Source organism: Danaus plexippus, chromosome 31 (genome assembly GCF_018135715.1).
Source record: "Danaus plexippus chromosome 31, MEX_DaPlex, whole genome shotgun sequence".
NCBI classification, from domain to species: domain Eukaryota; kingdom Metazoa; phylum Arthropoda; class Insecta; order Lepidoptera; family Nymphalidae; genus Danaus; species Danaus plexippus.
In genome coordinates this window covers 831,536-855,172 of record NC_083558.1, presented here as the reverse complement: position 1 = coordinate 855,172, position 23,637 = coordinate 831,536, and the positions used below count along the sequence as shown (strand labels likewise).

Sequence of the window (23,637 nt, the reverse complement as noted above, 5' to 3'; positions counted from 1 at the left end):
TCTGGAGAACTTGTTTTATTTTGTTCCATGTTTCTTCGTGATGAACTTCCCATATAAAGTTTGTATTTTTGTGTAGCAAGTCTCTTAGTGGATTTGTTAGGTCTGACATATTCGGGATGAATTTATTTAGGTATGTGATCATTCCTAGTAGTCTCTGTAGCTCCGTTTTATTTGTTGGCGTCTTCATTGCTTGTATGGCTTCAACTTTTTCTGGGTCTGCTTCTAGTCCATTAGCTGAAACAATGTGCCCCAGGAATTTAATTCTTTCTGATTCAAAAATGCACTTATTTTTATTTAGTTTGAACCCTGAATTCTTCAGTGTTTCTATAACTTTGCTAACAGTTTTCTTAAGTTCTTCTCTACTTTTTGCATAGATAAAGATGTCATCGATTGACACTCTTGCGTTTTTAAATTTACTGAGCAAATTTGTTAAAATTTCTTGGAATATTTCAGGAGCCGATGATACTCCGAAAGGAAGTCTCTTGAAAGAATATCTTCCCCATGGCGTAGCAAAAGTTAATATCTTTTGTGTTCTTTCAGAAAGTCTAATCTGCCAAAATCCTTTTGTACAATCTAACAATGCAAAGAATTTAGAACCTTTAATGTCTGCTGAAATTTCTTCTATAGTAGTAAGTGGAAAATGACGTCTAAGAATGTTTTTATTTACATCTGACGGATCAATACAGATTCTTATTTTACCTTTTTGTCTCACAATTACCATAGGACTCACGGCAGGGGTAGGCTCTGTTTCTGGTTTAATAACATCTAACTTAACCATTCTATCAAGTTCTTGCCTTACCTCGTCTCTTATAGCATGTGGAATTCTTCTAGACGGTCTAATTTCCAGTCTCGGGTTCTCAATAAGGTCAATATCATATTCAAAGTTTTTATAACATCCTAAGCCTTCGAAGATATCGTTTTTACATTCACTTTCCTTCAGTGTTTTCACTCGTGCAATAAGTTCTAATTTTTCACATGTATCAAGTCCTAGAATTGGTGTAACTTTTTCTTTAACTATCTTGAATATTATGTTTCTTTTTTCATTTTTTATTTTACATAGTAACTCTGCTTCACCTAGAACTGCCATTTTATCTTCTGTATAACTTATTAAATTTTTGTTCGGCTTGGTTTCAGACTTGCCTTTAGTTTGTTCATCAAGTGTCTCGGTAACACATTGCATTGTGCTCCTGTGTCTAATTTGGCAGCAAATTTTATTTTACCAACTTGTATTGTTTCTGTCCAGTCTTTCTTATCTCCACCACTTACAGCTGATATATATACCTCGTCTTCTGAACAATCTGACATTTCTTCTACAGTGTTCACTTTATTTTTTAATTTAGGATTATAGTTCTTTGTGCGGCACATTTTGGCAAAGTGACCATTTTTGTTGCACTTGGTACAGGGTTTGTTAAATGCTGGACATTCTCTGCGTTTGTGATTTGAACCACACCTTTTGCAGTCAAAATTTTCATTTTCTTTGTTTTTGACACTTTTGTTTTTGACTACTAGTACTTTATCTGTTTTATTTTTGCTTTCAAACTCATCTAATTGTTTGGACGCTTGTTCACTAGTTTTACAGATATTAATAGCTTTGGTTAAGTCTAATTTATCCTCTGTCAACAATTTCTCTCTGACTTGATTGGATCGGATACCAAAAACTATTTTGTCCTTTAACATTTCGTCCAGTAAATTGTCAAATTCGCATTTGATTGCCTGAGTTTTTATTCGGGTTAAAAATTCGTTAAAATATTCATCTTCATTTTGTTCAATCTTAAAAAATATATATCTTTCGAATGATATATTTGTTTTTGGTGCAAAATACTCTTTGAACCTGTTTTTGATGGCGGCCAGGTTTTTTTTTTCTGTATCGCTCAGATTGAAACTATTGTATATTTCGATCGCTTCTGGGCCTATTACTGCCATAAATGTTGCTGCCTGGACATCGGCTGGCTTTTTATCTAGCTGAACAGCGATTGCATACCACTCAAACTGTTGTAACCAGTTTTTCCAACACGTTGATTTGTCCGAGTCAATTTGTAGGTTAGCCGGCGGCTTTATTCCAGATACTGCGTCGTTCGTAGCCATTTTACAACTTTCTCACGAATTTCTTCGTTTCCTTTTTTTTAACACGTTTTTAAATAGTTCTGACACCATGTAACGTTGTATTTAATTAAAATAGGAAAGCAAATAAAACAATGAGCGGTTTAGATGACATATCAAAATTGTCTATATTGTCAAGCTGATTACATAGACTATAGACTGACATTTTTATTTGGTTTATGGCTTAGGACAGATGCCTATAGATACTTTACAACAGATTTGTTTTGCGACTTACATTTTCGTAATCACTTACCTTTACCAAGCAATGTGTATTTAAAACTATCAAAGTTTATCAGATCGACAGTCCCATTAAAATTGCTTCTTTCATAATTTGAGAATTAAAAATAGGGAACACCTATTCTGTCCTAACATACCCTTGAACTGTACTTAGGTGTTAGACTAAAGTAACTTCTTTATAAACGACGCCGTGCAATAAAACTAGTGGATAAATCTATTATTATTAAGTTGTATAATTTTCATATAACTTGTTCTATACATATATATGTCGAAGTAGGAAGCACTTTGTCGTTATTGAAAAAAGTGACGTCAGCATAACTGACGTCATCAATGACTTTATTCTTGTCATCAGGATCTCAGACTCTCGAAAGTAACCTCGTAGATGGTTTGACGCACCCCTCACTTCGAAGAGGTCCGTACCCTGCAACGGCTCGAGCGAGACTCCTCGTTATCTTTTTTTTTTCGAGTTGACAGTAGCTGTTAGCCCTATTGGCTTTTACAGCGTCACCGGGAGGGGTGGGCGGCCCGATGGGACCTACCCGTTTAAGGGCGCATTTTCATTGGTCGATAAGGCCCGCATTCGGGGTGCGGGAGATTTCTGTAACGCATGCCATAGGGCCCGCAAAGAGTTTATCGTTTTCACTGGTCGTCAGAGCCCGCATACGGGGTGCGGGTGATTTCTATAACGCATGCGAATTCCGTTATTCCGGAATGCGGATATCACCAGCACACGTTTAATCGACCGAGTTATCGACCAGTGGATTTCATTGGTTGTTAGCTCGTATGCGGGTACTCCCCGCAATCGAGCTAACTACCGACTTATCGACCAATGAAAATGCGCCCTAAGGCGTCCACTATTTCTGGCAAGTCACTTAATAATGCCTTCATAGCAACATGTTTCGCGGACCATCTCGTCTGACTACCTCTTAAATTTGTTTTTACGTGTTTTTTCATAATTTCCCACCTACAAGTGGAGCCAACAAAAAAGCGATATACTTTTTGAATCAAAACAAATAGGTTAATGGCTTCCTGACATGATGAGGCAGAATGCACACCTACAAAATGCAAATTCGTTTGTAAATAATGAATTTAGCCGCCCGGGGCGTAGGCCCCGGCTTGCCGCCCCCTAGATGGTGGTGACTACACTCGCACAGCTCGCTACGCAGCCGGCTATGCGGGTGACGCCTAAAAATTTCAACTACCCTCAATTATTAATTATTGAAATAATAAGAATTCCGCCGACATATATGTCGTAGTTAACTCAAATAAAACACACAGACAGCACATCATTTATTAGACCAATAGCTATTCCATGATCCCGTACTTCCTTAATATGGAGACGTCCAGAAAGCTCTCGTTGACCGTCTGGTTGGGATGATGGACGAGGTGCAGCATGATCTTCAGCTTGCTGCTCGATGACCAGGAGCATTCGGCACATTCAAAGCCATTCGGCTTCTTCGCTTTGTCAATTTTAAGCCAGCCATGTTTTTTAACACCGTGTAAATCAATCAAATGTTTAGAACAGCTGACATAATCACATTCATCACACTTCTTCGTCACCGACAGATGTTTGGCCAGACCGCTGGCGCTTGTGAATACTTTGTTACAGTATTGGCATTTATCGTCATCGTTCTTATCATGGAACTTCCTCGAATGCCAGTCCAGTCCTTTCTGGTGCCTCGCTATGTAGTGGCATTTGTGGCATTTCAACGGATTGTCCGGACGGTGGATCAGTTCATGCTTTTGGAGGTTTCTCTTTGAGGCGCTGCTGTGGGGGCAGTATTTGCATGTGAACGGTTTAATTCCTTTGTGTATCCTGATGTGTTCCTCGAATACGACACTGTTGTATGTGCTGTAGTCGCACATGTAGCATTGATATGGGTTCTCGCCCCTGTGCTGCTTGCGTATGTGCCGTGTCAGTTGTTCGTTGTTCTCCGCCGTATAACGATTGCATTCAGGACATTTAATACGATCCTTTTTCGATTTGTCGCTGGTCTCCAATTGGTTTTTGTTGATGGATTCGCTGTAACGATAGTTTTGTATGAATCACATACTAAACATATATATATCTAAAGGAATTGTTACTCAAGCTATACATATATATATTAATATTTTCTTAAAAATAATGTAATTTACATAAAATTATATTATTGAAATAAAAATAAAAATGTTTCAAAGCTGTGTCGAGACGGCCAGGCAATAAATAAAACATAGTTTATTCTGTTGGTCGTATTTCGAAACAAATAATAACAAAATTTAAAACTCACTTTGATTGCGACTCCGTCACATTGTCATTCCCTTGCGATTCATTTGTAGGCCGTTTCAAAGAAACCATACAATCTGAATCCAAAAACAACGGATTTATTTCCTCCATGATTATCTATAAATTGATATAATAAGTTAAAAACAATAAAAATTTTACATATATAAGAATAAGCGAGCCTAAGTGATATATTAATATGTACGTAAAAGGATTTCGGTTGACCATACCAAAAATTTTTTCATACAATTATTAAGAATATTAGAGAAAAACTATTTACTTACTGGAATAAAAACAGTACTTTTTCATAAATAAGACTCGTTGCTTTCATAGCATCACTTTTGTGTAGCAGCAAGTGTTATTAAAATGTTTTAAATATAAATCAGTCAAAAATTTGGTACGCTAATTAACTTAATGTTTTATTATAAATTAAAATAGAGTTCCTTGTCATAACTTACATATTATAAATAATAATTCTATTCTATTCTATTAGCTATCGGAGTTTTCTCACAATTTGTAAATGTATATAAACATTCTAATTCTTAATTGTCAAATTGACACTTTAGTTATAAAGACTTTTCAAAATCTCCGCCTGGGGTTCCTGTAAAAGAACTAAGTACTAGTTTTTACAAATATATGTTCATGTACTGTATATATATTTTTTTTAAACTATGGACCATTATTACTTAAAAAAAAAAAAAACTAATTTAAAAAACAATAATAGGATTCTAAAATATTAATGTAATAATTTTAAAATATTGTCTACGATATGTTACGCCTTACAGAGAAATATTTTTTTTTTATTATAGAAAAAAAGTTTATATTATAAGAAACAATTTTATTGTATTATATTTGTATACAAAGAATATCAACGGAACGAATAGATATGTAATAATACTTCAGCCATAACCCGGCATCCGTTCATGGGGTTCCATAATATGCGTTGGCCTGTAAAAATATAAAATTACATACTCCTCAAGTTTTTTCGTTTATCTATCGTATGACATTACAGTCGGCTGCGGAGTAGGGGTTAAGACAATGTACATTTATGACTAGGTTTATTTAAAATATAGATAAATTTGAATATCTTATTTAACAGTTTATAATTATTATTTAACAAACGTGTCTATAACACCATTAATCGAATTAAATAATTTTCAGGCGAGTTATTGGTATGACGAAACAAAGGGTTAATAATTCTGAGCAAGTTCTGATTTTAAAGAGACGAAATTATCTACCAATGTGGTAGTTAATGCGTTTTCTATAATAACAAAAAAAATATTAGATTAATCATTTTAAATTAATAAATTTCTTAAACTAAACTTCTGTCTAAAATTATATTTTAAATACCTGTTAGGTATAATAATTCATTTAAATATAATATAGCAACGTAATGAGATCTAAGATTTTCGCGAGTATTCATTTAAATGAAACTAGTATTATTCGGATTTACTACGCGGATTTTATTATTTAAGGTGTGACACCTCGTCTGCCCGTGATCACGGTTGCTGCAAAGTAACCGAAACGTCGGGATTATGTAGTTTTTAAATAATAAAATCCGCGTAGTAAATCCGAATAACACTAGTTTCATTTAAATAATATAGCAACGTTTATATATAATGAGTTTAGATGAAAATTATTAAAAAATGTATATGTATACGTTACCTATAGTCGCCAGCCAGCCAACCATAATGCCCCATCGCGGATGTCATCTCCGTGAATCTTGCAAATTGGATGTATCTTAAACATTTACAAAATTATTACTATTATATTTTATCCAAAACCTAAATTCAAAGCTATGAAATCTTCATACAGAAGAGGTCTGAAATATCTGTTATAGATGGGTTCAAGGGATCGAGATAGAAATATTAATTTTTGTTTCGTATTTTAATGTTATCTAATATAGCAGCACTAAATAGGTTTTAATTATATTGGATTATTAAAAAGACATTCGTATTAATCAGTTATTCAAAATATTAACATAATATATTTTATTAAGCATTTTCGCAACATAAAAATTAATTTTGAAAGCGTTAGTATACTGTTCATATAATATTTATGTTACAGTAATTAAAATGAAATTAAAGAACCTGTTAGCCGCACAGAACGACCAGCTCAAAGGTGAACTACGAACCAACTCGTCTTCGTCGGGAGGAGGGCTGAATTCTAAAAAAAATCTCCAATTTATTATTAAAAAGTACCCAAAAACTACAAAAAAAAAAAACCTTTATGGAATTAAAATTTCATATTACATAACATCAAGCTACAAACAAAAATATAAACAGGTTTATAAACTGTTAAAATTTTAATATAATCATTGTAAAACATTTAAATAAGTAAATAAGATGGCAACACTGATAAAAAACTTATTAAAAAATAAAGGTCATCTATAATGCAATATATTATGTATCAATTAAAATAAAACAAACACCTGCCTCTCCAGTTCTTGCAGTAATACAAATCTCCTTCGCAGTGATTCACAAATGTGAGGAATTTGTAATACATCCCGTGGCCTCTATTGACTCCTATGCACACTGGACTGTACACGTTGGGGCAGGACAACGGACAGTTGTGGTAGTCAAATGCGGTATCAACTTCGTACAAAGTGCTTTGACCGTCCCGCAGTATGTTGTCTAGATTTAATTGTTTAAAATAATATATAAAAAAATACTAGAACATGGAATTCAAATTTGCTTTTTATAAGATGGTACGGAAACAGTATTTATTTTAATCAAATGTTAATAATTTTAAATACTTCCTATTTTAGTCTCGTTTACATTGAACCGTTTAACACATATTAAATCTTTTTAATCTGTGCATTAAGGAGGTTCTGATCTGGGGGTTTGTGTTTTTTTATACTAATTAATAAACCGAATCGATGATTGATTTGAAGTGATTGTTTATAGTTAACCAAATTAAATTTATGAATAAGTGTACTTTGACTTTTATTCATGAGAGGCGCCATTTTTGTGTTCTCTTCCATGTTTCGTCGTCTTAACTTGAAATATTCCATGCAATAACCGCTTGACACTATGGAGTATTCTAAAAAGTATTGGATATAATTTTAATTTAACTTTTAATGCTCATTTCAAATTAAAAATAAAGAAACGGAAAGTTTACAACAACTATTATCTAATGCAGCTCCTGGTTTAGTTGGGAACTAAATGGTATAAATCAAACGAAAGAAGGGAGTTAAATTCTACCATGTACAAAACAAATTCTGAATATGTATAATATAAATACTTATTCTGTAGAATTTACCCTATTAATACAAAGTTTATATGTATATAAATATTAATGTATACAATATCTTACCGTTACCATAATATTTGCACATATTTTCTATAAATAAAAAGCACGAATTCTCAAAATCCAAATATTCCAATGTACTATTTGTAATCCTTGTAGCACACACGCGAGTGTCGTTGCTCCTGCATATGGCAACACTGTTCGAGCATACTTTCTTAATGTGCGCCATATTTAAATGTGACTTGTCGCTCTCATTTTTTGCAAACAAAATCCCCGCCATTATGTATACGTATGTAATTATTAAAAACATTGTAGAATTTTATATGCGACGATTTTTTTTCATTGAAATAGTGTAAATGGTGAGTGTTTTTATTGCTTCGAGTTAATTGAAATAAGTCTTATCGTTACTTTACGATGATTCTGAATTTTAAAAAAATGATGCTCGTAAACATTGTTCTTTTTGTTTGTCAATTATATGAAAGCGTAGGTTGAAAAAATAACTTAATAATATGATTAATAAGGTAATAACTTAATTCCTTCACTATCCCAATGAAGCGTTTATTTATAATATAATGTCAATAGACGTAAAGTTGTAAAATGTAAATCGTGTCAGTTTCTCACAGATGAAGGAAAAAATATATGAATTCTAATGTTCTTAGGGATTGCGAATTCTTAAAAATCGCTATACACAACAATAATTACAATCAGCCGTCTGTCTTGTTCACGTTTATCTTAAATTTACTATCTATTGCCAATTAATCATCTAGACTAACCGAATTGGCTGCTATCAATTGAAGTTAGCACGGAATTTACAGTCAAAACTCAGTGAAAGTGATATAAATGTAATGTTTTTCTAAGTGTAATCTACAAGCAATAGCATAGTCCTGATATTGCCCAGAAATTTCGATTGTGCCCTAACAGTATAACACATTTATGTGCTTAAACAAATTAGATGTTTATAAAGGCAGATAAGTACGACGCGAGAAAGTTAACTAAAGATATTAGTTACTGAAATTATTATTAATTTTTTTTTTTTTGTTTTTTATAATATATTTACTTGACTGTAATACTTATTTTACACATTCTATAGACCAGGACTTTTTCAGATTACATTGATCTCCCAGTGATATGACAATCGTTTTGAGGGGCTGTGTCGGGTTAATGGATTTGTTTGATTATGGACCACTGTATAAAACCCTTTAGTAGAATATCTGTTTTTATAAAAAAGTTCCTTGTAATTTGACAAATTAAGGATCGGACTCTGTATGTTATGTATATATACATACAGGCCTGTCAATACAGTGAACCCCCTGTATACACCCCTGTTTAATGAGGAATCAGTTGTAATGGTCTATTCTTTGTTAGTTAATAATTTGACAATCTTTGCTAATACATAAATGTATGAGTTACAACTTGTACCCACCTCCACTATTGTGCTCGATGCTTAGGGTACTGTGTTATGCCGAGTGCCTAATTTTGAATGTGTGTGTGTGTGTATATGTATATATATATATATATATATATATATATATATATATATATGTAAGTAAATTGAATAAAACTATGTTTGTATGTCTTGAGAATTTTGTACTGGTTTAATATCCAGAAACATCTTTAAACTAATATTGTCATTGACTTATTCTGAGTACTTATCAAAGAGTTACTACTGTCCTGTAAAGAGATTTGATATCAAGAAAAAAAATTACATCATAAATTAAGATAAAGTATAATCAAATAGTTTCTATTACAAAAAAAAAAATCAAAAACAATTTTAAGTATCCATGAATTTTTAGGTCATCTTAATTTACTCGTTAACTAAGAGGATTTTCATTTTGACTTATAAATAGTTTTTGTATTAAAATGGAAGTTTATATATAAAAAAAGATATAAATTACCAAAACAGACAAAGGTTTTTTCCTATTTTCGTTTGCGACTTGTAATTTAAAATAATTAGTTATAGTAGTAAGTATTAGGATTATGGAACAGTTCTGTAGACTTACTGTTCTCTGAATACGAACATAAGGAAGCACTTAAGCATAACGTCTATAGTGTGATATTTGATAATAATCGTTCTGCTGTCTTCAAACCGGTTTCGCTTGCTCCATGGACGGTTGAGAAATATATCGGATGGGTGGCCTCACCCGCGAATAGGACTTTTAGGGCTCCAGCGGAATCCCTCAGGGGAGCTTCCAAGGTGGCCCTAGCATCAGGGTAGTCAGCGACTACGGTGTTGTCGTAGGAGTAACTGCCTCTGGTGAACGGGTTAGAGAACCACTTGGACATCAATATGCCAGTCGGTTCCGGGATATCCGCGACCTTCGCCATGAATTTCCTTATCAGTTCCATAGATTTCTTCATCACGACGTCACTCGGCATGGATTCCACCTAGAATATTATATTAAATATAAACTGTTTAATATTTTTAATACCCTAGAAACATAGAATCTTCCAAAAGTCACGTGTACTGTTCCCTCTCTCTATGGAATACCGGCAAAAAACGGTTCACCCTATCTTATATATGAGTGAGGGTAGATTTTATTCCGTGAAAAAGAATATTGATCCTTACAATTACTCCGTAAGATCAATTGAGTTCAGCCAAACAAACAAACTGTTCAGCTCCTCAAAACATGAAAATGTCTACAATTTCGACATATTTTTTCCGTAAGATGCAAAAGTCTGTTCAGTCTATCAAAAAATGAGGTAAATATCCCACCAATAGTCCAATTGTACCACTTGTCCAAAGCGTTATAGTATTTGAAGTGCCCGTGGGTGTGCTGACTCCGAAAATCTGAGTGGTCCAACGATCTTCGACGCTCACGCGAGCTCTGTCCTCAGATTTCCACAGAAACCCATAGAAGACTCCGCGAGGCAGATCTAATTTTTCGAACTTCAGAATAATTTTGTTCATAACTCCTATCGGTATGACATTTATTGCTTTTATCTTCTCCGGCGGCAGTTCTGGCTGGAACCTTAAAGTCTTTCTGGAAGTAAGAATAGCAAACTAAGAAATTATCTGTTTATAGTTGTATCTGTATATACGCAATTATATGTTCCACCGTAATATGAAAGGTTTTTTCGGTAGAAATCCCTCATTTGTCCGCAGTGACCCCGATAGCAGTTATTAGTCCCTGTTCTTTCTCATAATGTTCGATATAACACACATACGGTTCACACGAAAAGGGACAAAAAGCATTACAATTTAATAAATTAAAGTCTTCCCTGAAACAGGCAGACGGCTTAAAAAAATTGTCAGGCCCTGTGGAAAAAGTCTTCTAAATTCCGATACAAACCAGCTAACTGGGTATCAGAATTTATCAGTTAAAAAACTATTTATAGATTGAAAAAAATTTCTGATACAGATTTCTAAACGAATCTATCAGTTATGAGAGTTTATGAGACCGTTTCCACAGGGGGTTCAGTACAAAAAAACTACAACCACACATCACAGTCTAACGAAACTACTAATACGTATAACATACAATGTAACGCATATTCATATACATGTTAGTGGTACCCTCCATTGCCCAAAGATAGTTTCCTAGTCTCACCTGTCTTTCAAAACTCCCACCGATACCGTAACTATGACATTATCAGCTTTATACTCGCTGCCGTCCAGACATTTGACTTCCACGTCCCCAGTTGAATCCTTCGGCCATTTTATTAAAGTGACTTCTGTGTTCAGTTTTACGTCTAACGTCGGCCAGCCCGGACCGTTATTGTATTTGTTCTGGAAACAAATGATAGAAGATTACTCTCCTCTCCGGCTAAACCAAAATTGCAATTTGTATTAAAATTGTAAATATTTTACTTTTGAAAAATATATAAATAAAATGTTTGTGGTAATGATAGATTATATATATGACTCTGATATTAAATTATCTGAAGAACTATATAATGAATCGTATATATTTTACCAGTAATATGTCAAAGAACGAGTGATATCCCTGTTTATGCCAACTTAGATATTGTGGTCCGTCAAGCTCCGTGTATCCAGATCGAGAGCTGACGTCATTCCAGTCGTTAGACGACTCGTGGTTATTGACAACCAGGTTCAAAAATGGCATAACCTCGTCCATGAATTCGCGATCGTTTTCCAACTCGGGATAGTTTTCTTTGATGTGTGCTTGAATTCTTAAATATTATGTCTCATTAATTGATTGGCTACAAGAGATTGTATGGGATCCAATCATTTTTACTTTAATAATATTTTCAACTCTATCCAAATCTATCCAAAGACATACCACAGTAAAATTGGTTGTATGTTTGTGGGTAGATAATTCTTTTCTTACTTCTGCGTGATGTTGAAGCCAGCGGGCATGTTCGGACCTGCTAGGTTTATGGTATCATCGAAACACAACCCCTCCAGTTCGTTGATGACCACGTCATTCCCTCTCGTTCCATCCGATTTATAGGTCATGAGACAAAAGTTTTAAATTCGAAGAATAAACTGATCCATTTTCTTGTCAAAGCTTGAAAATAAACGAAATTGAATCCATTTTTAATATAATCCAGAAATATAGGCTTAAAATGTTATGAAGTATGGACTGGAGGTGTTGGGTCCCGATTTTTCAAAAGCTGATACAAGAAAAAGAATATTACGCGCACATGTACGGGTCCAATTTGTAACCAACTTTTTAAGTGATTTTAAATTAATTACAAGAAACTAAGCCAAGGTTAAAACCGACCTTTTGGTTCGTATCCGCCTAAACATAGTCTTATATTTCGTCGCTGTATTTAAAGGTTTAAAGTTTCCGTGATAATGAGTTATCTTATTATTTGTTTGTTATCATGTTCGATCAATTTTATATATGACGTGATATCCTGTGCGTGCGGAAAATGTAATGCATTTTATAAGTTTATGAGAATAACATTTACAATACACGCAACTAACCTTGGTTAATATTTTCATTTTATGTAAAAATAATATTCGAGTATTATTGTAAAAGCTTGAAGTTGAATGAAACTGAGTTTCGGATAGTGCGCATCATCATCATCATCATCATCATCGTCATCATCATCATCATCAGCCTATCAGAGCCCACTGCTGAGCAAAGGCCTCTTCTCACGTGGAGAAGGTTTTATAACAGTGCGCGTTCTTTATCATTTTATATCTCCACAATCCCGACGCTTGGTTGCTTTTCAGCCAACGCGATCACAAAGACTAGATGAAAGTGTACTTACAGCTGACGTGAGTAGCTGAACGTTGTGAAATAATGTGGCTATTATTATAAGAATTTGTCCATTACGTGATCCAGTACAAAAGCTTTGTTACGTTATTGAAAATTCTATTTTATCTAACTAAACGAATGTCGCTATACTCCGCATGTGTTCAGTCCTGTACGATTTATTTAGGTTTGTTATATATTTGAATTATTCAGTCGCACTCACAGCAAAGCCAAAGTAATAATGATATCTCTTGGTCAATTGAACATTGTTTAATTCTACCAAACTCCAGTTACCTCAAGGTCAGCTACGACTGTATCCTAACCTAACCAGACTATGATAATATAATCTTTATCTTGGTTGGTTGTCTTAAATGTGTTTCATCCATGCAAAGGCATGCACAGTATGTTCTGCTTTATTTATCTTACAAGCATATGTAAGATGTGCATTATTATTTTGGACTTTGACACTGACATTAGTTCTTGAAGCTAACCTAATATGGCGTCGCCCGAATGTTATCTGTGTGATATTCAGGCTTTGTAAAAATATCAATTATTCATAGTTTATTTTTTAAGATACATTAAAAGGTAGTAAATTTTATATTTATTAAAAAAAAAACAATACATAGGTGTTCAAATGTACGCTTGTTTGGATTATTTTAATCTGTGCATCTTCCATGGAAAAAAAAATATATAAAATTATTTGAGACTTTGTTTATAGATGATATCGGCCTTCGCGAGTATTAATATAAATAAAATTAATATTTTTCGGATTTACTGCGAGTTTTTTTTATTATTTTTATCAATATTCTCCCTTTAGTTTACAGTAATCGCGTTCATTGGCGGACGATATGAAAAATAATATAATAAAAAAGGGGTAGTACGTCCGGAAATATTAGTTTTATTTGCTTATAGATGTTATCCACCAGACATTGCTATAGAGAATCTACCTTTAGAAATTCTTATCAGTAATTTCATTTTGTCTTTATAACAATAACTAAGTATGACAGATTCGGATTTCATAGACTATTTAAATTCAAACATCACTATCGTAAAAGTATGAAAAAAATTTTACTCGGGACTAAAGTAGTAGGAAATAAAAGCCTTCAAGGAATTTAAATATCGCTAATAATAATAATGTTTTTTTGTTATTTATTATTTAACTTATTATGACGTTTTAATTCATGTTTTTGAAGGTAGATGTGAAATAATAGAACCAAGTTGTCCGTTTTATATTTTATTGTGTGACAGTTTGCTCCGGGAACAGTTCTCTGACGCTCGCCACGCGTGCTGGCTGAAATGTAATAATTTACAGATACACATATATATACATAATATATACGATAACAATATTATATATATATATAAAAATTGTGAAAATACATGAGTCGTGGAAGGGGAATGTTCTTCAGCAAGAAAAAGCACAATGGTAACATGTAAGAGTGTGGTGTTTTGCGTCTAGATGTGTGCGTGAATATCTTCGTGTATGTGTGTGTGTGTGTGTGTGTGTGTGTGTATGTATTCTGTTCATCTATGTGTGTGTGTAGCCTGTATCTCCGTCTCACCTTGGCTCTCTTGGGATGCATCAGCTTGAGATGCTTGTACACGGACGTGTGCCAGCTGAAGGCCGCTGGGCAGGAAGGGCACTTGAAGCTCTTCTCCTGCGACCTGTTCGTGTGCATCGCCCACACGTGGCTCTTGAGACGTTTCACTGTCTGGTGACGTCATCACACGCATACAAACGTCAGTAAGGTTATCATTTGGTTTGTGAGGTAGCCGGAGAATAAATATCAGACATCCGTTTAAGGTATGCTAGACTTTCTCTCATAAAAAGGTTATAATTTTCTATTAACGATTCACTTTCCTGTATTAATACAATAAGTTTAAATACTGTGTCGGCTTAGAGAATATTGTAGAACATTCTAGACATTTAGCGACAGCGCCATCTCGTGACGAGCGGGCGAACTATTAATCATACGTTTACTATAACATTGCTATTGTTATGTTTGTAAACAAGTAGAAATGTCAACGAGAATGTTTTGGTATGTCCTAGTAATATGACCGTCGTGTATGAAGGGCCGAGGTCGGTTTGAGTCTCTCGAGAAGCTGCATACAAGCGACACAAACGACATCACCTGCGGTCATAATGACGGGAATATTCCCGTTCTCTATTGATAATAAAAAACGAACTCGTAACAATACGTACATACATACGGAATAAACTGCATGTGTAATATATAAGTATATAATAATAATATATAATATATATACCCCCAACCGACAGTTTTGGCTGACATTTCTTTATAAGTGACGAGAAATATCAAAGGTTAAAAATATTTTTAAAAAGGATATGAAAAACTATTCGTTGTTTCTAGCTGTTCAGCTCAGCATTTTTTGAGGGTATATTGATTGTAACTAACTTAAAGCACTTAATTTCCTTGACTTAATTTATGAGAGTGCACTCATCACACCCTCTGCACCCCTCACCCTATTACACCAACTCACCTTGTAAGACTTCCCACAAACATGACACAAATGTTCCCCCAACGTCACCCTCTTGCCCGCGTGCAAGTTGCTCATATGGGCGTACATTATCTTGGCCGTTTTGAAAGCCTGTCAGATCACAACACAACATGTAGTTTGGTTTACCAGCTTCAGTAACAGGCGTTGTCATAGTACAACAACTTTTTATATGTCAAGATATGTTATGCCATATCTTATCTTATCTTATACCTTAAAGCATATACTGCATTGATATTTTATCCTCTTGAGATGCTCCCAGTCCACGTGGTCGACCAAACACCATTTCGTTGGGAATTTCTTCCCACAGTAAGTACAGGCGTGACTGAAACGTGAATATAAGTCATTGATGTTTCTCACGGGGGGAGTCGTGGCAGATCAAAATATTTGATGGGGATCTAGTAATGAATTGTTTAATAAATGACGTCTAGTTAATATCTTCACAAGCTAATAAAATCCCATCTCATACTATCAAAATCATCTAGATGCCACCCCAAACATGTTATAGTCGCCAACTCACGTGTACTGACTCTCGTGAACGTGTTTCTTGCTGAGTCTCATGTGGTTGTTGTAGCAGTCCCGGGACGCGAACGTCTTCCCGCAGGCGTGACAGGCGTGAGTGGTCCCAGCGGCGCGCTCGCGGTGGTTGCGGGCGTGACGCGCAAGGTTCCTCTTCCACTGGAACAACTTGCCGCAGGTAGGACACGGGTAGGACTGGTTGTCGTGAATCACACTGACGGTAGATCGACATTTGACATACAGTGTGCTCAAAGTTTATATGGAAGAAGTGTTTACACATGTTATTCATATAAAATGTATTAGATATATATTAAATTATATAAAATAAACATCACACACACACACACACGACTCACACACACACACTCCAATAGGTGAACACTCCTCGATGTTTGTATACCATTCAACACGGAATAATCTATAATGTTCAGGAGATATCGTTTAAGGACATACTCACACGTGCGCGCGGTAGCTCTTCTTAGAATGGAAGACTTTGTCACATCCTTTACACGGTATGGTCACTGGCTCCTTGCTTGTACCGTTTTTATTCTGAGGCAACACTCTGAAAAACAGTCGTAACTAAATAATAATAAGGTTTAAGATCTTAAGTGATCATTTAAGTTAAACTAATATTTTCTTTTGTACTAGGCGTTTCTTATTATAAGTTTTGTACTCTCGTCAGCCGTGATCACGGTTGCTGCGAAGTAACCGCAACCTCGGGAGGGTGTAGGTTTTACAAATGATAAAATACGCGTAGCAAAGCAAAAGGTATTAAAGTCAATTAAAACTATTAAAATTAAATTAACTATAATGAAAGTTGAATATAAATACGATATCAGTTAAGCAATAGATTTTCTTATTATTTTAGGAATAGAATTCTATATTGGAGAGAGAATTGGTTTAAACATATGTATATATACAAACCTAACCTAACAATCTGTTAGGTTAGGTTAGTCAACGATCTGTGAGTGTTTTATGCGGTTAAGTTTAACTAGATGGCAGCACTGAACATTTTTAGTTCGCTCCTAAAACTAATATCATCTATGCTCGTCTATTTTACCCTTCTTCAGAAATAAAATGTTTATTTGGTTGTATTAATTAATAGCGGTTAGGTTAGTTCCCGCAGACTCACTTGAGGTGGTATTTTAGTGTCATTTTGTTGGCGAATATTTTCCCACAACAATCACACTGAGGCCTCTCCCCGTGAGATGCGGCCCGGTGATACGACAGACGAGATCTAGAACTGAAAAATATATATATATAAAGTTGAAGTCCCTCTGAAAGAAGTGAAACTTCGTAGTAGTAAACAATTCCTATCCAATATATTTGTTAATAAAATACCGTCCTAAATTATGTGTAGGTCAAATCAAGCTAAATAATGAACATTATAAATAAATTAATATAGAAAAAGTACGTTTTTCGCTAATTTCGTCGGCTTTCTCTCTCTGTCACATACTTTATGCACTTGTGTATATATAACCTTGTTGGAAGTCATTGAAGTCTCACTTTATTAACATTAAGGACAACTAAATATATATATGTATATATGTAGGAAAATGTATGTATGTATGTTTATAACCTAAACATGAGGTCGCAGTCAGCACAGCTGTACCGCTCGGCTCTCTTGGCGCAGTCGTGAGCTGACATCACTCTCTTCACACACGACACCAGACCGCATTCTGAACATCTGAGGATAGACAGAACAAGCATACATATAGGGGACACACGTTTAATCTGAACCGATCCTTTCAATTCCCGAACGCATCCCTAGTGACGTTAAGCGCTGACGTTTGACGTTTGACATTGACTTTTGCGCGGGAAAGTATTTTGTCAACGCGGTGTTAGCCTGTTCTAGTTAAGGTTTGATATGTTATTTAAAAGTACTGGCTTTGTAAGACAACTATATTTTTCATGGTTTTGATAGAATCCTATATATATATAAACATCCCTCATACTCTTTGTTGTGGCTATGGGTGGTGCTATCAAAGAAAAAAACACTCAGTCGGTCCTAAACTCATACACTAGAGAATGCCGTGGTTATGTCTCATATAACCTCGTTTGTACAACACATACGTCGAGTCGAATGCTCTCTTCACCTGTAAGCGTTGAGATGCAGTTTCCGGTGCGCGGAGAGGTTCTCAGCGGTCAGGTAGTAGGCTGTGCATACATCGCACTGCTGGGCCGACTCACTCTTCTGTAATAATATTATATATATATATATATATGTCTTACTTTATTTTTTCGGTCTTTATATCGGAGTGATGGCAAAAAACGTCTATATCTCTATCTCTCCTATGTCTATCTCTATCTCTCACTCACCGCTACATGTTTTCCTCTCTGATGCATCTCCATGAGTTTCTTAGTGTTGAACGCTATCACACAGGTGTCACACTTGTACCTCAGTCTGCTGAACTCTTCGCTCGCTATATCTCTCTCCCTCACACTCCACATTTCTGTCTCGCTCATTGTATACAACTCCACGAATGACGGCAGATTTTTCAGCTTCCGAGGTGTCTTCTCTTGTTTCTGCAAACAAAATCTCTTTAAATATATGATTTTAAACTGAAAAAATTACTCAATAAATTTAATAATGTACTTAGTATACCAGGTTTTGAGGTTTACCCTTAAAAAATTGTCTCACCCCACTTTCTAATACTATAAAAATATTTATCTTCTAGTATAAAAACAGAATCAATAGAAAAATCGTTTACTGTGATCCTCTTTGTATAATAATGTAATAAAGTTACTCAATTAGCACACCGTAGACAACATATAGCCTATAAATTTGATAAAACATAACATATAAGGGACTAAACCTTAGCCACTAGCGCCATCTCTCGTCCAAAAACACTAACCTTGTCTTTCTTCTTCTTCTTTTTAGTCTTCTTGCTGGAGAGCATGACGTCATCATCTGACGGCACTCTATCGAATGCATCCTCTCGAACAAAAATATCACCCATACCCGTCTTCAGTCCTTCCTCCTCTGATTGGAAATACAAAATTATAGATATATTGCTATATATATTTTTCGGTTCCTATTCCAGCAATGTCATAAAGCTCACATTAATCTGACAATCATAAAAATATTACTACGTGTTAAATGCAAAATAACTTATACAACTAAATTAATTTTAGCTATTTATTACAACTTACGAAAACCCCCGAATATGTCTTCAGTCTTCACAATGTCTATAGCTACGTCATCGGACATGTGGTTCGTGTTCAAAGTATGGCGAGAGAGTCTTTGTATTGAGTTACACGTCAAGTCTTTTGGCGAGTTGAGTATCGTGTGCTGGAAATGAGAGAAATAAGGGGAAATAATGGAAAATATAAGGAAATACACACGTAATATTACGTAGGACTATATTTTGGTGAATTTATTATAGTGTGCTGGAAATATTTTTATGATAAGGAGAAAAAAATAATAATATAAATATCAAAGATATAATATCTCCAGAAAAAATATACTTTTTTTGACCCAAAACATATTTAAAGTATAGACTATACACGAAACTTGTGTTCATTTGATATTCACACAATATATTTAATGTGGACATTATTTTTTTTTTCGTTCGTCTCTTAGTGACGTTCTGAATGCCTAAAATTTTCATCATCAGTACATTTGAGAGAAAATCAGTAACTTTAGTTAATTTACCAACAACATAAATTCCATATTCGTTTGTAGTAAACGACTTGAGTTATTGTCATTTTTCATTAATAAAAAATATAATCAATACTTGCTTATGGCCGTAATAGTTACACAGATCTGTATATATTTAAAATTTATATATATATATGACATTTACAAACAACAATTGTGTATCGAGACATTGTTGTCCCTGAAATCTCATCTCACACATCATTCCTTGACATGTCCCTGTCAAAGGTATTTAGACATGCTAAAATTTACTTAAAACAATGACAAAAACACAACTTCTACTTTGGATGGATTTATAATCATCGAGATAGTCAAAAAACTTAAAATCTAGTCGGTCCATTACAGATTTGATTACTGCGCTAATTCCATCTGTCATGGCGCATACGAGTTCATTACGTTCTTTCCTCGTAATGTCATCTTCGCACTAACGCATTTTGTGTTATATTGTGCTATTAAAACCTAACCTATAAAATACCCCAAAATATCTTCAATGTGGTCTAAATCTGGGGATCGTGAAGGCCAATCTATCAAACCAATGTCGTTTTTAGTAAACCAGCGTACCAGAGCCGCTATTACGACGAGGTGCACTGTCCTGTAACTTGTTGGAAAAGGATGTAATGTGACTTGGTGTCGGCGAGATTATATGAATTTTTATTTATGATTGAAGTAAAGATACATATATAATAGTTATTAATAATGAATGTAGCAAAATCAACCCACACCAAAATCCGCCAGACACCACATTGGACTAATTTTCCTCTAAGATGCATGTGTCGTTGAGATCGTTTTTTTTTTTTATGCTAAAGGCGGCAAACGAGCAACTGCCTACTTGATGGAGGTAGTTACCGTCGCTCTTGGACATCCGCTATATAGTTTTGCGGTTACGTTGTCACCCTTGATTGTGGAAGAGCGAGATGAAAGGATGGGGAAAGAGAAAGGGCAACAATCTCTCTCACTCATCGGACAAAACGCAGCCATTACAGACTACGTCACGCCGATCTTCTGAGAGGGTGGCACTTCCTCGGTCGAGCCAGCCCATGTTCGAGCTGCAGTAACTTGACCACAGCTGGGCTCTACCATTTCAAAAGATATTGTATTTTCACTCTATTTTCTAAACTAAATTCACTTAGTTTCCGCATTTTCGTATAAATTAGGCCTCAATGTAATCGCTTCAGTAATAAAAGATTGCTCACTAGTAAGAAACCCAAAAATTTACTGATAAGAACGCAAGAAAACCAGATGTTTTATTTCGGTTACCAAGTATTCTACGACCTTTATAATATGCCGCTTACTGTTCTAGGCAGCGATTTATGAACGTTATGCCATTTAAGACAACTCAACTCATTGCTAAATTAATAGACAATTATAGTGCATTTAAATGGGGTGTCTAATACTTTTTCTTCATATCCAAGAACTTACATTTTTGAGTCTTAAACTACAAAAAATTTTCGACATTCATATAAAAATTGCTTTAAAGTTTCAACCATAACGATCTCAGACTAATTATCAGTGATATTCGATTAAACAATCAAATAAATATGGAATTTAATAAACTTTGTGACATTTTACAAACTAAAACCTACTTAATGTTAATAACTATCGCAGCTAGCGCCATCTTTGATCCAATAACACGACTCACCTTCTCCTTAACTTTCTTCTTTTTGAGAGATGACAGAGTGACGTCATCGTCTGACGTCACTCCATCGAAGTTATCCTCCTGAACGAGTATATCACCTATTTCCGATTTCAATTCCTGTTCTTCTAATTGAGCTGTTAAAAATAATATATATATATAAAATTATCAATAAATAACACCTCAGACATAAATTTGACATTTGCTCAAACGAATATCAAAATATTAAAAAAAAAAAACAATTAATATCTCCCATGAATACATATTTTTACGCTACAGAGTATAAAAATATTATGAAAAAAAAATAAATAAACAAGTAATAAATATATTAACTTTATGACATACGACACTTAAAATTCCAATCATCATTTCTTACGTCATTTGATTTTGACACATGACTTTTTTACATCATTTCGCGGGAAAATTTGTTGTTTGTGTTTAGTGAGAGTTTTTTTTTTATATTCAAAGTGAAATTCATTATAAATATGCCCGTTTTCTTTACAAATGGTGTCTCAAAATCGTACTGTGTCTTCGTTTTCACTGAGGGTTAGTTTTCACATGGAAAATTAATTCAATTATGCGATTGTTGTTCGAAACCAAACATTTTTGTTCGAGTGACTATACATTAAGTATAATTACGTATATCTTTTGATGTTTACATTTCAAATTTACTTTATTTCGTTGTTTAGAGTGAAACATGATGATAATTAATTGATTTTTTACTAAGAACATCTAAAAACAATGATAAGCCAAGTTTTAATCTTAAAAATAACACATAATATTTATTACAACTTACGAAAACCGCCGAATATGTCTTCAGTCTTCACAATGTCTATAGCTACGTCCTCGGACATGTGGTTCGTGTTCAAAGTATGACGAGAGAGTCTTTGTATTGAGTTACATGTCAAGTCTTTTGGCGAGTTGAGTATCGTGTGCTGGAAATGAGAGAAATAAGGGGAAATAATGGAAAATATAAGGAAATACACACAATATTATATATAACTATATTTAATTCATAACATGTATTGTGCTAAGTAGAAAGACTATGAGGGGACCTAATATATCAAAGTGTTTTTCCTACGTTATGCATGCAATTATAGTATTATTTAAAAATACCAACCATTTTTATGAAAGACTTAATTATTACACTATTTATTAAAAAAAAGAGCTTAATAAATTCATATAAAACAAATAGAAGTTTTATAACTGAGATACATGAAGTGTTTTTTAAGTAAATATCTATATAGAGATCATCGTACAGTAATATCCTGTCACCGAGACATGGCCACTTATTACTCAAATATAAAATAAGGTTTTCTTCGTGATTTATATATTTTTTTATAAGAAATTAAACAGAATATATTAAATTTGGTATCAATAAATTCACTCACCTTCTTAGAATATGCGCTGAGTATGTCGAACGATTTAAGAATTTGTTCTCTGAATGTTAGCACCTTTCGTATTAAGGCAGCACATTCGTAGCACACCTTGATCGATATACCAATTGGTACCTGATGAATTAATAGATTAAAATTGCTGTACTGATTTTGATGAGAGTAATCATAAATGTAGGACGCGAGAAAGATCATGGTTACATAATAGAGGATTTTAGTTAATTTTGGGGATTTTGTATCTATTTATTTAAGATTTTAAGTTTTTTATTGGATGTTATATATGAAATTAATAAGATAATTTCTATTGCAATTTACTTTAAGTATAATATTATATTTATTTATATTATCGTCATAATATTATATTAATGATTAGGAGCAAAATAATATACGACAAATGGCTTTTAGTTGTAATTATTACCTACATTTTAAATGTCATGACTGAAACATGACCCGAAATATGTCTTAATATATATAAAACCTATTTATTTGTTTGTTATTTTATTAATAAGGTGTTTTGGACGTATCCGATCAACTCACGTCTATATCCGCTAACATTTTGTAACACTGGCTGAACGTCCTCACATAACACATCCTCCTGTTGCTATTCAGACAACCGACACAGATGCCGTTCACGTTGTAACCCTCTATATTTATATCGAATTCCTTCATTTTGTTTCATTAAATAAATAAATTGAACAAGCGAAGCAGCTTTACATTCTGACAGCCATTTTGATTATAGTTATAACGTTTTGACAGACGCCCTTCAAACAGGGACGCCATTATTTTTATCTATATTTTTATGCTCAGTATATATATATTTTTTATTATATCAATATTATAATAAAAAATATAAAAAAATAAGTTTGTATTTTCGTGATCTAGATTTTATTTGTAAACTGTTTTTC

At 33.9% G+C, this 23,637-nt stretch overlaps 5 protein-coding genes across 15 annotated transcripts in view; all 5 read right to left on the bottom strand.

Annotated features, from left to right (window-relative positions):
• The window catches only part of LOC133319873 (uncharacterized), a 39,575-nt gene extending 26,070 nt beyond the window's left edge, over positions 1 to 13,505 (bottom strand). The window contains exons 1-2 of one of the 6 annotated variants that reach the window (XM_061525843.1): positions 12,738 to 13,505; positions 12,532 to 12,667 (exon numbers count right to left, since the gene is read on the bottom strand). In XM_061525843.1, coding sequence (XP_061381827.1) covers positions 12,532 to 12,557 — 26 coding nt within the window. In that variant the 5' untranslated portion in view covers positions 12,558 to 12,667; positions 12,738 to 13,505. The remainder of the gene's footprint in view (positions 1 to 12,531; positions 12,668 to 12,737) is intronic. The other 5 variants (XM_061525845.1, XM_061525847.1, XM_061525849.1 and 2 more) reach the window with 5 other exon arrangements.
• On the bottom strand, positions 3,611 to 5,134 carry LOC116778437 (zinc finger protein 431-like). 3 transcript variants are annotated; one of them, XM_061525913.1, is made up of 3 exons: positions 5,056 to 5,134; positions 4,605 to 4,677; positions 3,611 to 4,360 (listed from the first exon to the last, which is right to left on the bottom strand). In XM_061525913.1, the coding sequence occupies exons 2-3, from the start codon at positions 4,670 to 4,672 to the stop codon at positions 3,643 to 3,645; spliced, it is 786 nt and encodes a 261-aa protein (XP_061381897.1). In that variant the 5' UTR covers positions 4,673 to 4,677; positions 5,056 to 5,134; the 3' UTR covers positions 3,611 to 3,642. The 3 variants fall into 3 exon arrangements, with proteins under 3 accessions (XP_061381897.1, XP_061381896.1, XP_032528335.2); XM_061525912.1 differs by lacking the exon at positions 5,056 to 5,134 and adding an exon at positions 4,882 to 5,034; XM_032672444.2 differs by lacking the exon at positions 5,056 to 5,134 and adding an exon at positions 4,882 to 5,022 and having other exon boundaries at positions 4,605 to 4,717.
• LOC133319874 (uncharacterized) lies at positions 5,415 to 9,125 on the bottom strand. Its single transcript, XM_061525852.1, has 6 exons — positions 7,913 to 9,125; positions 7,535 to 7,639; positions 7,033 to 7,230; positions 6,688 to 6,763; positions 6,263 to 6,337; positions 5,415 to 5,545 (listed from the first exon to the last, which is right to left on the bottom strand). Exons 1-6 carry the CDS (start codon positions 8,154 to 8,156, stop codon positions 5,497 to 5,499), a joined length of 747 nt encoding a protein of 248 aa, XP_061381836.1. The 5' UTR covers positions 8,157 to 9,125; the 3' UTR covers positions 5,415 to 5,496.
• On the bottom strand, positions 9,557 to 12,266 carry LOC116778285 (spermine oxidase-like). Of its 2 annotated transcripts, none has more exons than XM_061525851.1 (5): positions 12,136 to 12,266; positions 11,761 to 12,007; positions 11,395 to 11,573; positions 10,560 to 10,827; positions 9,557 to 10,231 (listed from the first exon to the last, which is right to left on the bottom strand). In XM_061525851.1, exons 2-5 carry the CDS (start codon positions 11,920 to 11,922, stop codon positions 9,890 to 9,892), a joined length of 951 nt encoding a protein of 316 aa, XP_061381835.1. In that variant the 5' UTR covers positions 11,923 to 12,007; positions 12,136 to 12,266; the 3' UTR covers positions 9,557 to 9,889. The 2 variants fall into 2 exon arrangements, with proteins under 2 accessions (XP_061381835.1, XP_061381834.1); XM_061525850.1 differs by having other exon boundaries at positions 11,761 to 11,977.
• Positions 13,506 to 14,229: 724 nt separating the features above from the next.
• On the bottom strand, positions 14,230 to 23,481 carry LOC116778435 (zinc finger protein 83-like). 3 transcript variants are annotated; one of them, XM_061525902.1, is made up of 16 exons: positions 23,270 to 23,480; positions 22,730 to 22,849; positions 22,135 to 22,273; positions 21,345 to 21,475; positions 19,201 to 19,339; positions 18,903 to 19,030; positions 18,367 to 18,573; positions 18,144 to 18,241; positions 17,627 to 17,734; positions 17,180 to 17,290; positions 16,505 to 16,609; positions 16,049 to 16,261; positions 15,742 to 15,853; positions 15,514 to 15,621; positions 14,574 to 14,723; positions 14,230 to 14,302 (listed from the first exon to the last, which is right to left on the bottom strand). In XM_061525902.1, the coding sequence occupies exons 1-16, from the start codon at positions 23,399 to 23,401 to the stop codon at positions 14,246 to 14,248; spliced, it is 2,058 nt and encodes a 685-aa protein (XP_061381886.1). In that variant the 5' UTR covers positions 23,402 to 23,480; the 3' UTR covers positions 14,230 to 14,245. The 3 variants fall into 3 exon arrangements, with proteins under 3 accessions (XP_061381886.1, XP_061381887.1, XP_061381888.1); XM_061525903.1 differs by lacking the exons at positions 19,201 to 19,339; positions 21,345 to 21,475 and having other exon boundaries at positions 23,270 to 23,481; XM_061525904.1 differs by lacking the exons at positions 21,345 to 21,475; positions 22,135 to 22,273 and having other exon boundaries at positions 23,270 to 23,481.
• Positions 23,482 to 23,637: the final 156 nt, after the last annotated feature.

Coding starts and splice junctions, on each gene's coding strand:
- LOC116778285 (XM_061525850.1), bottom strand. CDS start 12,263: ATGACCTATAAATCGGATGGAACGAGAGGGAATGACGTGGTCATCAAC. Junction 11,978..12,135: donor GGCTTCAACATCACGCAGAA/GTAAGAAAAGAA, acceptor ATAATATTTAAG/AATTCAAGCACACATCAAAG. Junction 10,828..11,394: donor GTGGGAGTTTTGAAAGACAG/GTGAGACTAGGA, acceptor TCTTACTTCCAG/AAAGACTTTAAGGTTCCAGC.
- LOC116778435 (XM_061525902.1), bottom strand. CDS start 23,401: ATGAAGGAATTCGATATAAATATAGAGGGTTACAACGTGAACGGCATC. Junction 18,242..18,366: donor AGAGAGGAAAACATGTAGCG/GTGAGTGAGAGA, acceptor ATATTATTACAG/AAGAGTGAGTCGGCCCAGCA. Junction 16,610..17,179: donor ACACTAAAATACCACCTCAA/GTGAGTCTGCGG, acceptor ACTGTTTTTCAG/AGTGTTGCCTCAGAATAAAA.
- LOC133319874 (XM_061525852.1), bottom strand. CDS start 8,156: ATGTTTTTAATAATTACATACGTATACATAATGGCGGGGATTTTGTTT. Junction 7,231..7,534: donor TCTCATGAATAAAAGTCAAA/GTACACTTATTC, acceptor AATTAAATCTAG/ACAACATACTGCGGGACGGT. Junction 6,338..6,687: donor TCGTTCTGTGCGGCTAACAG/GTTCTTTAATTT, acceptor TAAATGTTTAAG/ATACATCCAATTTGCAAGAT.
- LOC116778437 (XM_032672444.2), bottom strand. CDS start 4,711: ATGGAGGAAATAAATCCGTTGTTTTTGGATTCAGATTGTATGGTTTCT. Junction 4,361..4,604: donor GTGACGGAGTCGCAATCAAA/GTGAGTTTTAAA, acceptor CTATCGTTACAG/CGAATCCATCAACAAAAACC.